Source organism: Lingula anatina, chromosome 9, assembly GCF_051362555.1.
Source record: "Lingula anatina isolate TDL-2025a chromosome 9, LinAna3.0, whole genome shotgun sequence".
NCBI lineage: Eukaryota > Metazoa > Brachiopoda > Lingulata > Lingulida > Lingulidae > Lingula > Lingula anatina.
The window spans coordinates 610,008-627,550 of NC_141775.1; the positions used below are offsets into that span (position 1 = coordinate 610,008).

The following is a 17,543-nucleotide window of genomic DNA, read 5'->3' on the forward strand; positions in this document are numbered from 1 at the left end:
CAATTTTTTTTTGTTTTTGTGACCTTGGAGTTTCATCTGCGTACCAGCAAACAAAGATTCTGAAAAAGAGAAGTGCAGAGAAGTGTTACATTGTTTAAAAGAGGTTGCCTTTCCATTACAATGACTGCAAATGATGATTGTGAAAGTGGATAAGTGCCCCTGTTCTTGTTCTAGTATGCAGGACTGTATTGGACTGATTGCGATAGTTGCGACAGTGACACGCACTGTGGTTGTACTGACGAACGGATATTTGGTTTTGTTTACATCAGTTTTGATTTAGTCCATAAGGGAGGAGGTGGGGGGGGGGGGGGAGTCTGGACCACCTGGTTCCCCCTAATTCCGCCAATGGGGGCGAGGTTGGCTTGGATTCTAGCAGGGTCACAAAGTGAACTTTTTCTAGATCTACATAGGTATACTGTATGATGAAAACTAAACTACAATTATCTTCACCCCATCCGCAAGTAGTTTACACTTGGATAATTTAACGTAGACGTTATTATTTTAGCGACAAAATAATATTTTATGACTGACGTGATCGACCCAGGGAAAAATCGCTCGATATGAATGGGGTACGTTGCCCCAGGTGTGGTATAGCTAGTTAACAAACTTATCACAAACTAAACTTCTAGAAAGAGAAGTTCACAATTAAGTATGGTGATATGTGTCCAAACCAGAGACTCCCATCAAGGTGGGAGTGTTGACAGGACTGAGATGTTGAACACGTCATCGGAGTAAACAAAGCTAAACAACAACTTGGGAAAGTTGCAGAGCAAGGGGAATCCCTCTGGTAAGACACGCCACTATTTCCGGTAGTATATATATTTTGAAGCGAAAACCATCAATATTGCAAATCTACTTCAGCAAAATGATAACTGAACATGTATGTTTCGAAATCCATATGGCTTTACATAGTTCCTACATGGATTGGAAAATGACTTTGTTACCAGGGCGGTAAGTCACGTACGTGCTTCTACACGCTGCTCAGTAACTTCCTCTTTCTATTTCTATTTTTAGATACCTAGGTTGTAATAAAGTTTCCAAATCATTTGGAGTGAGGCTACCAACCGGAAAGGGAAGAATAACGCCAAGAAGGATGGGGACAATAAGTCACTAAGGCAAGTCTCTCTCTCTCTCTCTCTCTCTCTCTCTCTCTCACACACACACACACACACACACATGCACACGTTTGGTGGTGGTCGGCTCATGCCTTGGTTTTAATACGTCTTTTCAAAAGAACACGATCTAAGGCCGGGCCCCTGGGGACTTGTTTTTGACAGTTAAAACCTTTGAGTCGGTTTATGGGATGATCAAGTTTATTTTTCTAAATACGTATTGTTGTAAAGCGAATGGCTTATACTTTCACTAATTACAGATAACAATTAAAACGGAATCAAACGAGTAAAAACATAGAGAGTTATTGAGTGTTGGTTAGGTTTCATCAAGAGTCAACAAGTGTAGAACATGTTTTTAAGGTTAGAAATAGATGGAAACGGTCAAAGTCAGTAACAGTTTATGTGATTGGTTAAATTCATAATATATTTTAATTTCAGTCATCTGTTTAGCACATGATAACTGAGTTTCGAATAAGGTCCAAGCATGAGTAATTCAAATAATATTTTAGATATCTTTAATTGAAAACAAGTATCTTAGGTATTACCTAATAAGGGAATGTTGCATGGTGACTTGCAACATGCGAATGGAAAATATTTTGTAATCACGCAAAGACAAAGAAAAAGAAAACAAGTAAATGCGTGATCAGTATCAGAGAAATAGAGTATAAATATATGTGAAGTTGTTTGAAGAGAAGTTGGTGAATAAACGTTCAAAAACTCCAGATCGTTGTCATTATTCCTCACTAAAACATTATATATTTGATGTTGTAAATTCCTTGAATGTCTTTACATGTATTTCACGTGTGAGTGAGGGAATGAAGAGAATGATTTGACTTGTCAGTCTAACAGTTCTGATCTGGTATAGGATGACCTATTGGTGGCTTGCGTGGTGTGGTAAGAGGCGTCTCGTCTCTGTGTGAGTTTGACCTAGAAAGCCAGTTGTTCGAGTGACGTACAGGCGGGCGGGGGGGGGGGGGGGTGCAGGAAGCACCTATCGGTCAATAAGTGACCATCATCAGCTGCAGAGCCATGGCAATAGGGGGATAGAAGGGGAATGGTCAGTTAGTGTTGTTTTAAACGTAATGGTTTTCACAGGAAAAGAAAGCAAGTCCTGGTGTTGGGTTTTCTTATCAAATGTGTCTGGCCTTTATCAGTGAGCGTCTGCTTGTAATGAGTATAAATGCACTGGGTGCCCTAAATTGATCTTACAGGATAGGTCCATCTCCACGGGGTTTCTCGCTAAATTGCTTTTAGCTTAAGTGGTTTACTAAAGCTGCTAAACAATAGTTAGTTACCCCCTAACAGCTTCAGTAGGATTGACAGACATTTAAGTAGCTTAAGTTAATTGCAATTAAGCGATAATTCCCCTGAAGATTGTTCGATCCAAAGTTAGCACGATAGGGTCTGGGAATAGTCTCTTCTATATGTGTTTCTGCCTAGAAGATCACCACGAAAAACGTTCACAAGTGGCTCGCTCGTGGCGTATCTCGCTTTTGTGGCTGCGGTGCTTACAGATATCTAGGTTAGGTAAAATCAGTAAAAGTAAACTGAATGGTGACAAGAAATTTGATAAATGCTGGCACGGGTCGCCTTCGCACGTCCGTTTGTAGAACAGATAGTGGAAATCGAAACTTTGCATGCTTGGAAGAATATTGCTTGTTTAAAACTATCACTACGTAGGCCTACTGAGTTTGCAAATATGACTTCTTTTTATGTAACACATAATCGATATGTACTGCAGCTTCTCAACGATTACACTTTTATTCGCCGTGGTGTTTACTTGTTACAAATGTTTTTGCGTTATTATTCTTGTCAGATATCGATTTAAGATTAACACCTCGCTTAAAATGCCAAGCATCCTGATATGAAAGATAAAATGCTGTCATGGCAAATTTGCTAATCAACATCCTGATTTGGGCCTCTGAATGCGCGAAACGCCAAGGATGTTGACTCCTTAGTTAAATCGTTTTGTTTGTTTTTTAATGTTTTACATGCAGCACCGTGTCCAATTTCCAAATAAATGGAGTTATCAGTAAGATTATCAAAACAAAACTAATAGTCAGTAATAAACCAAAGCAAGGCGTTGTGGACTAATTAAAAAAATGTTGTAAATTAAGTAAAGCTCATGGCCAGAAATGCGCAGCATTCACGCGATACGCGAGGGCGCTACAGTAGGGCTTCACATGACTCAGCTAGCCAATCACAGCACAACAATGGCATCGCACACAGACTGTGATAAGTGCTCAGCCCATTGTCAAGTAGCTTTAGTTCATGGTAACAAGCGTCTGACATGTGCAGAGAAGTTTATTGTAATATATATTGTTCTTATTGTTAAATTATTAAATCTAACTCTGTATCCAAGTAGTAACTATACTGTACCAAGTCAGGTACTGATGATGTGCAGAGGTCATATATTCCAGAATAAGCCATTACCACTAATTTATAACTTTAATTTTGTTTAATATGTTATTCATGAAAGAGTTTATGAAAGATTATTTTAATTTGTTAAATCGTGATCTTATTCGTTTTATATTCAAATGATTGAATAATGTGGGTAAAATTGGTCTTCCACTTCTTATTTGCATTTTTCCTTTACTACAAGATTATTTTGGAACCACTGCAGCATTAAATTTAAAATAAATAGCAATCTGAAAGAAGAATTTTGCAATATTATTAAATGATGATAGGAATTTTGGATTAAAAGATTAGTTAAATACTGAGTAGTGATATTGTCAGTGAATTTATGTAGAGTCTGATAATATGATTGAAAATACTGATTGAATTCTTGGCCTTGCACTGGGCAGTTTCACATTTGTGCCAAGTGCTTTTTTTGGACTCCATTGTACAGTGGAAAAAGTTCTTAAATTGCCATGAAAGTTTTTAATCAGACTCTGTATGGTGCTGCTATCTGCTGGTGCTATCGGCAACGAATTAGTTTGCCTTTGTTTCTGAGTGAATTTACCGTCTAAAATCACTATTTCTGAAAATATGTGCGTTTTGCTGAGGGTAGGCTAGGCAATACACGGCAAACTTCTTCGTACGTGTGTACAACAGAATTTTTTATTAAACCCTAGCGAAATTTGGTCAGGAGTTGCTTGAAGTATAGCACAGCGTTGCTGTCTATCGGCATCAGGCCGTTAGTTTGTCAATTATCACGAATTACCCACGAATCGCGAACCCATTCATTTTCCTATGGCAATCTAGCAACTTATTAAAAGTGCACGCATGCGCAGTGGGCCAAGCGTGACGTCATGCAGTGCATTTCTGGGGATGTATATTTTATATGTTTTTAATCTTCAGGGTGCTCATGAAACCAGATGGTTGGTAAAAGTAGAAGAAAATATTTTAACCAAGAATTCTAAGGTAAAGTCTTTATTCTGATATAATAGTCATTAATACCTTTTATTCCCAACATTATTGAGTAAAACTTTGTGTTCAGCTTTAAAAATGTACTTAATTGGGTCGTTAGTTTCATTGCACTAATTTGAAATAAGTCTCATCGTTTAAGTAGTAAGTCTCACTGTCTGTAATGGACCCAATATTTATTTCATGTATATAAAGTTTTTGTTTCACAGTTGACTTGTTGTCAACAATATGCATAAGGCGCTTAACATGTGGTCCATTATAATATTTATATATTTGCAAAGAGACAATGATAATTGAAGGAGTTATGCTAAAATCAGGAATATTTCCTTCTCGTTTTCAAAGTGACAAAATGATAATTAAAACAGATTTAGTTTGTGTGTATGTGTGTGTGTGTGTGATTTCTCACTTGTAATGTTTCATTTTTTCATTTGATTGCTTTTATTTTAAAATTTTCATGCTAGAATAGAAGAATGGCCATGATGAATACAGCAGTTGTGGTGATAACAGGTTTCTTCACCACAGTGATGGCTCAAGGTAAACGAACAGAACTGCATTGTGTGGGGAATGCTGATTGTGTTGGTTGTGACAGCAGTGGAGAGCAACTGTGTTAGGTGTGCTGATTGTGTTGTTTACGACAGCAGTGGGGAGCCACTGTGTTAGGTGTGCTGATTGTGTTGTTTACGACAGCAGTGGGGAGCCACTGTGTTAGGTGTGCTGATTGTGCTGTTTACGACAGCAATGGGGAGCCACTGTGTTAGGTGTGCTGATTGTGTTGTTTACGACAGCAATGGGGAGCCACTGTGTTAGGTGTGCTGATTGTGTTGTTTACGACAGCAGTGGAGAGCAACTGTGTTAGGTGTGCTGGATGTGTTGTTTACGACAGCAATGGGGAGCCACTGTGTTAGGTGTGCTGATTGTGTTGTTTACGACAGCAGTGGGAGCCACTGTGTTAGGTGTGCTGATTGTGTTGTTTACGACAGCAGTGGGGAGCCACTGTGTTAGGTGTGCTGGATGTGTTGTTTACGACAGCAGTGGGGAGCCACTGTGTTAGGTGTGCTGGATGTGTTGTTTACGACAGCAGTGGGGAGCCACTGTGTTAGGTGTGGCGATTGTGTTGATTAAATGTTACTAGCTACTTTAATATGTTGCCAGCATATATTTTTGTCTCTATCATTGATATGATGAGAAAAATGAAATCTCTCTCAGACATGAAGCTACCTCCAAGATTTATAGTACAGCCAAATAGACAGTATTACTTTAAGGTGGATGATGCCACTTTTACACAAGAATTACCTTGTCTTGCCGAAGGAATACCTGAGCCATAGTAAGTATATACCATAGCATACCAATGCATTTTCCTGCTACTAAATATCGATTTTTTTAAATAATGTACAATAAAAATACACGAAAACCTTTAGATATTCAGCTGTATTTGTTATCGCTCGTTTTCCCTTCTAAACAACTGTCCATCCTGAAAATTCCATAAAAATTTGCGTAGAACTTATTGAGATATCTTTTCCACTTACAATCTAATGTCAATGAAAACATAACGCAAAAACAAACAAACAAACAAAAAATTATCATTAACTGATTAATTTACTAATTAATACACTTTTATCTTTTAGCTAAATTGTGATATGATATGATAATATAGCATGACTCGCTGACATGGTAAACTTTTCAAGAAGTTTCCGTTTTAATTTCTTATTTTGATTAACTGCTATAATCAGAAAGCCTTTTTCTTTAATTATATTTGTTTATATTTGAGCATGTAGGTGAAATGAACTATGCAAAACTATAATTCAGAATTGATTAATATTTATTTCAAATTCTTTACAGTTATCAGTGGAAGAAAAACGGTCAATTATTGTCAGTGGGTACTAGATATATATATAGAGGCTGGAACTACAAGCCAAACAGCGGCGGCACCATCAGCATCAACGACCCCGATTTCAGTGACGAGGGGTATTACCAGTGTCTGGCCAGAAATACTGACGGAATGGTGGCTGTGTCCACAATTGCTTTCTTCCAAAGATCGAGTAAGTAAACAAGCTGTTAGCCTCTGGTGGAAATTCTTTCTTGTTACTCCTGAGATATGAATTTTGTTTTAAAGATAGTTGAAATGCTATTTTCCAGACCCATCCCCACTGTACAATGCTTTATAAACGAAATCTTTGGAATGTAAAGGATATCTTAATAGAAAGAATATAGTTGGTGATTTTAATCAAATGTATTGAAATTTCAGAAAAAATTACAATTTTCCTTTATTAAGGTGTAACAGTTATTGTATCAATTTTAGCCTGGACATTTTATAGGGAAAAATTATATATAGAATTCGTATCTTTTAAAAAACGTTTTAACTCTTTGTAACTCTTTAAAAATTTGTGAGATTATTTACTCTGTTTTAAAGGGGCCGGAGCTTTTCCTTACAATCAGACAGTAGAGACCAAGGTGGTCCGAGAGGGCGAGAATGTTACCGTGGTGTGTTCAGGAAAACCGCAATTCCCCTACGCGGCACCCAATCCCACCATACAGTGGGAGCTGTACACGCCTGCCTCTGGGTCTGTGAAAGAAACCCAGGCCATTCTGGCTGATGATAAGAGGAGACAGGTGGACGAGAGTGGTAAGATTAGCACTAAGGGGATTGCGTGCAGCAGCAAGAGAGAAAAAAGAGGAATAAAGGAGAGAGAGAGAAGGGTAGAAAGAGGGAGAGAGGGTAGGAGGGAGAGAGGGGGAGAGAGAGAAATTGGTGGAGAGAGAGAGAGAGAGAGAGAGAGAAAGAGAGAGATAGACCATCTTGTAGTATTGTCATGAGGTTTTTGGCACAATATGTCATATGTATGGTGCGGTATTACAGTTAACATGCTGTAGTTTTTTTATGTCGCCGCATGAAATATATATATATAATCGAATTATAATTATACTTATAATAAGAATATATAAGAATAATATAAGAATGGTGAGACAGGGTATACATTTCAAAATTCCGGTCGGAATATTTCTCACTCATGTTCACTATGAAAGTGAATTTTGTTTGTTTTATTCAGGAGCTTTGAGGTTTGCATTTGTTACCAGGGATGACTCTCAACCCAACCAGCAGTACAGATGTTCTGCGTATAACTCATTTCTGAAATTATCCGTTAATGGAAGTCCAGTTAAACTTTCTGTTGACACAGGTAAGTCTGGGTTATTTCTTAAAGCTTTATGCAAAGGAGGTTCAAATTTAGTGTTGATGGTTTTGGAATAGAAGTAGATTTCTTGTTTCTTTGAGATTGCATTCTCAATACAAACGAGTTGATCCATGGACTAACAGATCTGCAGATCAAATATGGCCGACCCACTTGAATACTTGTATTATAATTCCAGCGGTGAATCTATTCAGTATTCTTAGGCGATCAACCAAATTTTAAGTTGGTCGCCATATTTGATCCGCAGATCAGTTGGTCCGCTATTCTGAATGCAGCCTTAAATTATGGAATTTATTTGATTATAATCATATATAAACTTTATTCATATTGTAATTTTTGTATTTATTTTTCATTATACTGGATGAGTAAAACCGTTTATTTTTCCGATACATTTGTTTTAAACCAATTCGTTCATTCTGTAAACTTCCCTGAGATCTTAATATTGTGGTCCATATTATAATTAATTATTTATCATCGCCGTCTTCATAATTGCATTTCAGCTAATTCATTGACCGACAATGCCCCAAAGCTGATGTACAAAACTGCCCCCAAGCCCTCGTCAGGACCGTCTGTTGTCTTCTTGAAGGGACAGAACAGGACTCTAAGCTGTATTTTTGCTGGAAAGTAAGTAACATGATGATGTGCATTACAGTAGAAAGACCCGATTTTAGAAAACATGGAAGGGTCACTTTACATTACTATAACGAAGGGCATTCAATAGCTTGGCACTTGGGGCATTTTTATAGTCACATGTAGGATGAAGAAAACCAAGATAGGCAGTTTATATCTGTGCCCGTACTACTGTACATGTAGTATTATTTTTATTGGACGTCTTGTTTTTAAATATATAAGAAAAGACGAAATAACAAGATCTACCAACCCAAAGGGTGCTACCGTTTAACATTACTAACTATTGGTGTGAAACGGGTACTTACACTGTTATAAAACAGGGGAGGTTTTTCTTTTTGTTTTACGCTTACGACTTGTTCTTTTCAATGGGGAAACTAAAAACTATCAGTCTCTTAGATACATAATTTTGGAATCATCAAATTTTATTTCATTTTTGCTACTTCTAAATTATAATGTTCTAATTTTAAGAATTACGATCCAAAAGCAGCACTTGTTAAATTTCACATTTTCCTAATTGCAAAGGTCAAGTGTTTACCCTAACTACCAGTGTATTTTGTATCGAATTAGACACAGATTTTGGTCTTCAATATTAGGGTAGTTTCTGGGCTATAAATACTGGAAAACATGGCATAACTGTGGTAACTGGTTACATAAAATTCTTTGACGAGGATCAGTTGGTAAAAAAGTTCTGAAGCAAGTGGCTGAAATGCCTGTTTATTTTCAGACCTGTCCCCACCGTTCGCTGGTACAAACTGGATGCCAATGGCAGGGAAATGAACCCAGATGGAATTGTAGACAAAACCCAAAATCTGGCCATTAAAGGTGTGACCTTTGACCACGAGGGCACTTATCGCTGCACTGGGTCCAATACGGGTGGTTCTCAGAGTGCCGAAATTCTGGTTGTTGTGGAAGGTGAGACAATGTAATTAAAGTCTTTTCTCTTTCTTGTTTCCTGCTCCTCTCCCCTTTCTCTCATTTTCTCTCACGCACAATAAAGGGAACATTATCTCTGACATGCTGGTTTCATCTTGTCTTGCCTAGCTGCCCCCTACTGGACTAAAACTGGGAGGCCTAAAGACACCAATGTAACAGATGGTGATGACTTCACCTTTGAATGTGGCACAGAGGGGATTCCAGCTCCTGACAAACCCAAGTTTTATTCCAATGGTGTGGAATTAGGTGAGGTTTGCAGCAAGACAGGGAACAGGTTAATGCCTTACATTTGAACATATTACACTCCTCACTCGACAGCGAGAGGCGCATCCAATACCCTCTCTGCATAGAAGCTCAACAGCGTTTGATGCACTTCAAATCTCTCTGCATAGAAGAACTCGCTCGATGATTGCCGTAGTATAATTGGATGCCGATGATTGAAAAAACGTTTTTTATCACTTTTCTATAAAGATATTCGAAACGTAGCAGATAGGCCTATGTTTTCGGCAGTTGAAAAGACATCCGCCTGTATGGGACACATGTTACGATAATTTACGCGGCATCAGAGGAGATAGCGAAAAGAAAGTTTTTCCTGTTAAAAAATATAAGCATACCTATAGAAGATTATAACAGAGACTTTCAATGAAACAGTGATGTAAAAATTCCAGAGGTATTACTATTATATGGTAAAGCTTAGAAACAGCTAGCTTTATTTGACTTTGGAATCCACTCAATTCATGGTAATTACACCCCCCCCCCCCAATCACCATCACTAGTGATGTGTTAGTAAAACGTTCACAATAGAGATTAACAGCTACAAAAAGAAAATACAATATCTAAGTTAACCCAATATTGGTAAAAGGAATATGGTCACATGAAATTGAGGTGAATCCTCACCGGTATATACACGTTCGGTCTCTGAGGCTCTGAGGAAACAAAATGCTTTTTCAGCCTTAATAAGCAAGTGTAATAATTTCACTATGACCTATTTCATGTTTAATTTGAAAGATCTCAGTCAACCCAGGATATTGTATGATGAGCAGGAGCCAACTAAGTTTACTCTGAAGAACGTCAGCAAAGCTGATCTACAGGTGTTCCAGTGTAACGTTAGCAACAAGCACGACTACCTCTACGCCAGCGTTTACCTGAACGTTTTATGTAAGTTGAAATGTCCTCTCTTACTCTGAAATGTCTTATCTGGGGCTATGGTTTCACATCCCAGTTAAGAAAGACTATTACCTTATATACCTGTATTGCTTAACTGCTACTGGACCAAAATCAGGCAAGTAGTAATCTAGGAGATGGTACAAACAGGTCATTTGTCATGTTGCAAAAGTATGATTACGTGCTCTAGCGAATGCGCGCATGCATGCACACACATCTCGCTTAGTAGAATCCCTGTTAGGCCTATTCGCGATTCAAAATGTCATATTCAATTTGACAATATTTATTGTAGCTGAATTTCTAGTTACAGTTGGTGTCTTGCTGATGTCTTCTCATTTGTTTTACTCATAATTATTTTTCTAGTGAGGACTCGGTTGCTGGTGGAACCTGAACAGACTATTTCCTATGAAGAAGACAATAAGCCAACCAACGTTAGGTTCAACTGCTCGGCCAGGGGTGACCCGATCACACCACTGACCTTCACCTGGATGTACAAGTAAGGGTCTTACCAGAACACCATGGTCCCAATAGTGGGGTGTTCTTGAAGTTAAAGAGAGTTCATTTTCCTTGTGTTAATGACTGTGCATTATTCCCTTTCATATTCCAAAATAATATAGAGTGAATTCCTGAAACTAAATATTATTTACTCATTATATGTGATTTTTTGACATGTACTACTTACAGTGCCCCTTTTTCCTTAATGACATAAAGCACCTTGAGGATTTTAAACATGTGCCTCTATCAACTTTTATCATAATGTTATATATATATATATATATATATATATATATATATATATATATATATATATATATATATATATAAACTTGTCTAATGCTTCGGTGGCTGTTTTAATTATTTCATGATATTTTTAGCACATGATTGTTCTTACCACTGCCTGTACACTGCTATTTCCTACAGAACACTAGATACTGCTAAATGGGTGCCTCTCCCCGCGGGGGGGCCATACACCTTCATCATGGACAATGACCATGGAGTGGACTTGGACATAAATCTGGAGGAGGATCCAGTCTTTTTCCAGTACAAATGTGTGGTGGATAACGGCTATGTGCCAGTGGAGGTGTTGGCCACTTTGTGGAATAAGGCTGCAGGTAGGAAGACAGGACATTTGACTTGAATTTCTCTTTTATTCTTAATATTTTTGAAGTTGCCAGTTTTATAGTCCCAGTTATTTATATCTTATTTTAGATTTATGACCAGTTTAATAAATCAAGAGCTTTATATTAAAATATGCATGTTTACTGGCAGTCATTCACATATTTATTTTTATGATATCATTTTCAGTTTATTTTCAAAAACGCATAACCCCTGCAGTGGCCATGAGACACATGGGCACACCAATTAATGTTTCCCTCTTTCGCAATGTCATAATCTCAAAGGAAAATGTGTTTTGTGATCCTATTGTCACCCATGTTTACAAGCCTGTTCCATAATCTTTAAAAGTGCAACCATCTTTTATACTTTGTACTCAACCACCCTATATATCAAGAAATATGCCGATTTTGCTGTTTTACTTTGTCCTCTCCTGTATGTTTTGGTGGCCATTTTATTTTTTTTTCTGTAACAGTAACGTGCTAGAATGCAGTCACGTACCCTGCTGTGTTCTTCCGACAGGAAATACATACTGATAGGTAAACGAATAGATACAGCTAGGTAAATATTTACTTATGTTAATATATTTTAACTCTCTATAGATCCTGCCAGTATATCCATTGATCCAGTTGCCCCTGTATGGACAATAGTAGCTGTCGTAGCTACTACACTTCTACTTCTACTTATTTCTTCTGTGGTCATCGCTGTAATCGTCAGAAGAAAGAGACATAAACGAGATGCAGGTATATTATTTAACTTACTCGGACTTTTCATGTGAACTAAAAAGGCCAAAGTTATTGTATTTGAACTAAAGAAACCAAACATATTGTTTTTATTTTGATTTGATTCTATTTTACTTTATTATTGTTTAAATCAAATTAATTTGCTTAACCGTATTTACTGTATATTTATGCATATTTAAATATTGTTTATTAGCACAATATTTTATTCTTACCCGTCAGAAGGCCATGCGTAAAATAACGTGCATATAAATGTTTTTTCTCATAATCGCGTATTTCAATTTGTTGATCATTGTTCAGAGAGTCTTCACATTTATGGTAATGGCACAAAATATATAACAAAATTCGCATTTAAAGTACATATGACAAACTATATAATGATGGCGTGATATTTCAGATAATGAAGATGATGTTATTGAAATGAATGAAGAATCGATGCAGGTAGTTGATATTCGTATTTAAAAATAGTAACACTAACCAGTCCAAAATAACATACGCATTTAAGTTTATTGAAAGTCATTCAAGTTATTTTGAATATGGAGTGTATAGATAAATCTGTTCGCAAAACTTGCTTCTTTGTCCTTACAGATGCCACCTGCCGAAGTATGGTCATCTAAAATGCCACTGCAAATGAATAATAGCATTTCATTGTCCAGATCATTACACGGAGAAAATGAAGTGGTAAGGCAAGCTGTATAACAAAATCATTAACTGATAAACTGAAACATTTTTCAAGGCGATGGAATAATTGTTTTTTAGAATTAAAAATACTTAATTTATATTTTGAAGGCCGATGATGTTTCGATGTACTTAGAGGTTCTGATGCCTAACTCGGAGATTCCCAGGACACATGTTAGAGTCCATGCAGAAATCGGCAGTGGATCCTTTGGACAGGTTTATATGGGAGAAATATATAATTTTTATGGTAAAGGAGAGTGGACAGCAGCTGCAGTAAAGACAGTAAAAGGTACATTATTTTATTTATTCTTACATACCAATAAAGTATCGTATATATAAACAGGGGATTGAAATTTGAATAATTTAAGTTGAATGAATAAAAGCATAAAGTATAACTGTTACACAAAATGTACTAACTTAATATGATATGGCGCAAATACTGCACACAGTATGAAAATAATTGCATAGAATTATTAAAATAATTGAGAAACACCGTCTTAATATATTTGATAAATAATGTATTTTTTTCGACTTTGGATGCGGCCATTGTGCTGTTTTGCTGACCTCAGAAAAGCAATATTGCCCGGGGCGGATAAAACATCTCATTCTATGAGAATTATATTATAACACATTTAACAAGACTCACTGTTGCGAATTCTTTAGATCCTCACGATTCAGCCCTTGTCAAAGATTTGAAAGATGAACTAAAAGTGATGCAGACTCTTCGACCACATCCAAATGTAGTCACTCTATTTGCGTCTTGTACGCGTGATGGAGGTAGGTTTAACGGTTATCTCTTAACTTATAAGCAACATATAAACTTTCCGTTACTGTAGTTACTTCTAATATTAAACCTTCATGTAAGTACCGGTGAATAAGGGCAAGTTAAAAGTAGGCCTACTGGAGTGTAAATAATATTTTGATTTCTTAAAAACATTTCTGTTTGATATTCGCAGTGTGTATACACAATAATAATAATTTATTCAGCTTTGAATGTTCCAATTTAATATTGTTCGCTGTCTAGGCTACTACAGAAACTACCATATTATGCTCACATAAAAAGAATTTGATTTGTTATTAAGGTGTACCAATGATTGTCTTGGAATACCTTCCAAATGGAAATCTGCAGACCTTCCTACGAAATGACCGAGCTCGAAATAAGGCAGTGTATAGCAACTTATATGGCGCCAGTGCTTCATTAACATCACGAGATCTGATGAAGTATGCTTTCGACGTGGCAAATGGGATGGCGTTTCTTTCTTCTATGTCCGTTAGTATACACCTTTAAATTTTTCGGTGAAATGGGTGCACATTAAATTGGATGGTTACTATTTATTTACTGTAATTTATTCGTTTGCACATTGTGCTACATGTACGTGTACAAGTACATATTTAACAACACGGTGCGTTTTAATTTTTTATCTTGTCTATTAGACATCTTTGCTATGATTGATAGTCCGCTAGGAACTGTATTAATTTCCACATAGCTTTGTGTACAGGGTAGATATCTCAAATAGTAACCATGATACTTCCGGTTTATCCCAACCTGTAGTAATTATATAGGACTACGTTCATTCTTCTGACATTTTTTTTTTGTCTCAAGAGTATTTCTTTTTCTTTACTTATGTCTTTTAATCAATTTTTCTCAGATTCTGCACAGAGACCTTGCTGCAAGAAATATTTTGTTATCTGATGACAAAATATGCAAGGTTTCTGACTTTGGTTTTGCTAGGGACGTGATTGAAAGCCACCAGTATGAAATGAAGTCACAGGTATTATATACTACTGCTGGTAAATGAAGTCACAGGTATTATATACTACTGCTGGTAAATGAAGTCACAGGTATTATATACTACTGCTGGTAAATGAAGTCACAGGTATTATATACTACTGCTGGTAAATGAAGTCACAGGTATTATATACTACTGCTGGTAAATGAAGTCACAGGTATTATATACCACTGCTGGCATCAGATAAAACATACACTTATTTCTGGAACAAATACATAATACATTTTATTAAAGATAAGTAAATAACCACTTAATGATTAAAGTTCAGTGTTGGTGGAGAATGGATATCGAAAGCTTTTTAGTTACAAAGTGTGTGGCAAAAGAGCTTTTGATCTCAAATAACCAAGTTAATAAAATGAGACTTAAAGTCTGGGCGTTTAATAGATCCACTTGTTTACAGAATCTGTACTGGTTTTATTCCATGTGCATTTGATATGAAAGGGGTTTAAATATGTACACATAACTAAATTATTCTGACCATTCTAAATTCTTTCTAGGGTCGTGTTCCAGTGCGATGGATGTCTCCTGAAGCTCTGAATGACCACATATTTACTTCCCAGTCCGATGTCTGGGCGTATGGTGTCTTGTTATGGGAGATTGTCACATTGGGTAAGGCCCTATACAGTACGTATGTTAAATAAATACTAATGTTTTTGTGCAATATAATGGGCATCATCCAAGATTTTCCAAAATCTCGCAACTTAGTGTAAAGCTTGGCTAGATTATGAAGGATTTCGAAGGAAGTGGGTCAGATTTAATGACAGGTTAACAAGGGCGGTGAGGTTTAAGCTGACAAAATTTTTTCACGGATATTTTCCTGGTCGTTATATCTTTATTTTTATGAAATTATAGTTGCACATTAACACATTTGTCATGTAACTGATGTTTTGTGTGTCTCTTTTGTGTTGCTTGCTAAGTCGGCATTCCTGATGTGTAGACTTTCTAAAATGATAACGTCACTTCCCTGACTCTCGCTCGTTTTCTAGTCTCGGAAGACAAGACACATTGCCACCAGCTTCGTTTGATGCTCTTGGGTGATCCTCTTTACAAATTATCTTCTTAAAGACTCTTTTATATTTAGGCTGTATTCCTTACCCTGGTATGTCAGCTAAGCAAGTGATGAGAAAGATAACTAACGGATACCGGATGCCAAGGCCACAGCACTGTTCACAGGACATGTAAGTATATTTGAAAGTATATAGTTTGAAAGGGTTTTAACATCAATCAATCAGGAAGAATATGGAACTTATGGAAAGTGCATGTTAGTGTTCTTTAATCAACAGTGGACTTTGAAAAATGTATTCTGTGTATTTAAGATTGCGAACGTCTTACAGGCAGCACTTTCTGCAATTACTTTGATAACGGTTATGTTGGGTTGGAAATATTATACATCATGGGTTTGATCATTTCAGGTATACTATCATGCTGTCTTGTTGGGAAGAGGCACCGGACGCACGACCTTCTGTTACGGATTTAACAAGTTCATTGAACGAATTACTGGTTGCAGATTACGACGTCTTGGCCTTTGGAGAGTTTGAAGAAGCATTGTATGCTAATATTGACAAATATGACAGTGACGAAAAGTGTTAAATGCCTGAGTTATCAAGAGAGCGAATCATTGAACAGAATCAGTTCCAAAAATGTGCTGAAAATCAGCTTTCACAATGCGTTAACTGACATAACTAATGCGTCGTCTAAGAATTTGTCGCGCTCTTCTATCAAGATACATCTGTCTGCATGCTTAAAATTGTTCAAAGTTGAATTCATATGACCGCCACAAATTAATGATATGTGTAGGTTGTTGTTAACTCATTAACTAATTAAATTAAATTAAATTAAATTAACAAACTTTATTTCAATTTATTCTCTTCATAAATTCATTTGTTTTTGTAACCTTGTAATTTCATCTGCGTACCAGCAAACAACGATTCTGGAAAAGATCACTGTATGATGAATTTTAATTGGATAGATTGAACCATTGTTTACGAAAGCGGTTGCCTTTCCATTACAATGACAGCAAATGATATATATGTGAAAGTGGAAAAGTGTACCTGTTCTTGTTCCAGTATGCAGGACTGTAAGATTGCGATAGTTGCGACAGCATGAGACGCACTGTGGTTGTACTGACGAACGATATTTGGCTTTTTTCACATCAGGTTTGATTTGGCCCATAAGGGGGAGGGGAGTCTGGACCCCCCCCCCCCCCCCCCCCCCCCCCCCACGGCTCCCAATAAACTCGGGGGGGGGGGGGCGGGGGGCTTGAATTCTAGCAGGGTCACAAAATGAATTTTTTCTAGATCTACGTAGGTATATTTTTGGCTATTCACTTAGTATGTTAATTGCTGCACTGTCTCAAAACCTTTTTACGCGAAGATGACAACATCATTTGGCTGGCCTCTGGTTAAGATAAGCCATTTTGCGGCATTCTCATCCTTAGCTGTCAACAATTTTTGTAACCAACTAGACTAAATCGGTCGTATAGTCAGAGAGTAACAAAACACCACGCACATTGTACTACTCACTATAGGTCACATTCAGAACGGATAAAATATGGCGAACCTTTCATGAAAGCAAGGGGACAATCAAAATAGATGATTCTAGTACTAACTGATCCGCCAAGTAAATATGGCCGACCCCACTTCAAAAGCGATGCCCATGATGGTATCCCCGCCTCCACACGTGCCGCCGCTGCAGGGGCCTAGCAATTATACCTGGGAGCGAGATTTAATCCGTTTAATGGTGGGTGTGGAGGCGGGGACGCGATTGGGAATGAGCGGCATCGCTTCTGAAGTGTGGGCAGCCATATATATAGCCAGGGGATCAGTTAGT

At 37.2% G+C, this 17,543-nt stretch overlaps 1 protein-coding gene across 1 annotated transcript; it reads left to right on the plus strand.

The window, feature by feature from the left end:
- Nucleotides 1-308: 308 nt before the first annotated feature.
- Nucleotides 309-16,763, plus strand: LOC106165514 (fibroblast growth factor receptor 3-like). The gene is made up of 24 exons (XM_086995205.1): nt 309-787; nt 1,015-1,115; nt 4,413-4,475; nt 4,945-5,012; nt 5,685-5,802; nt 6,318-6,517; nt 6,889-7,101; nt 7,526-7,654; nt 8,167-8,290; nt 9,021-9,208; nt 9,338-9,475; nt 10,238-10,387; nt 10,757-10,889; nt 11,315-11,505; nt 12,109-12,249; nt 12,644-12,687; nt 12,835-12,927; nt 13,036-13,213; nt 13,588-13,701; nt 14,007-14,194; nt 14,574-14,696; nt 15,212-15,323; nt 15,796-15,892; nt 16,127-16,763. The coding sequence occupies exons 4-24, from the start codon at nt 4,949-4,951 to the stop codon at nt 16,302-16,304; spliced, it is 2,916 nt and encodes a 971-aa protein (XP_086851331.1). The 5' UTR covers nt 309-787; nt 1,015-1,115; nt 4,413-4,475; nt 4,945-4,948; the 3' UTR covers nt 16,305-16,763.
- Nucleotides 16,764-17,543: the final 780 nt, after the last annotated feature.

What these genes read in the sequence shown, in the direction of transcription:
- LOC106165514 (XM_086995205.1), top strand. Translation starts at nt 4,949, where the DNA reads ATGGCCATGATGAATACAGCAGTTGTGGTGATAACAGGTTTCTTCACC. An exon ending in GAGACAGGTGGACGAGAGTG is followed by an intron (nt 7,102 to 7,525) that starts GTAAGATTAGCA and finishes TGTTTTATTCAG; the next exon opens with GAGCTTTGAGGTTTGCATTT. An exon ending in CAGCACTGTTCACAGGACAT is followed by an intron (nt 15,893 to 16,126) that starts GTAAGTATATTT and finishes TGATCATTTCAG; the next exon opens with GTATACTATCATGCTGTCTT.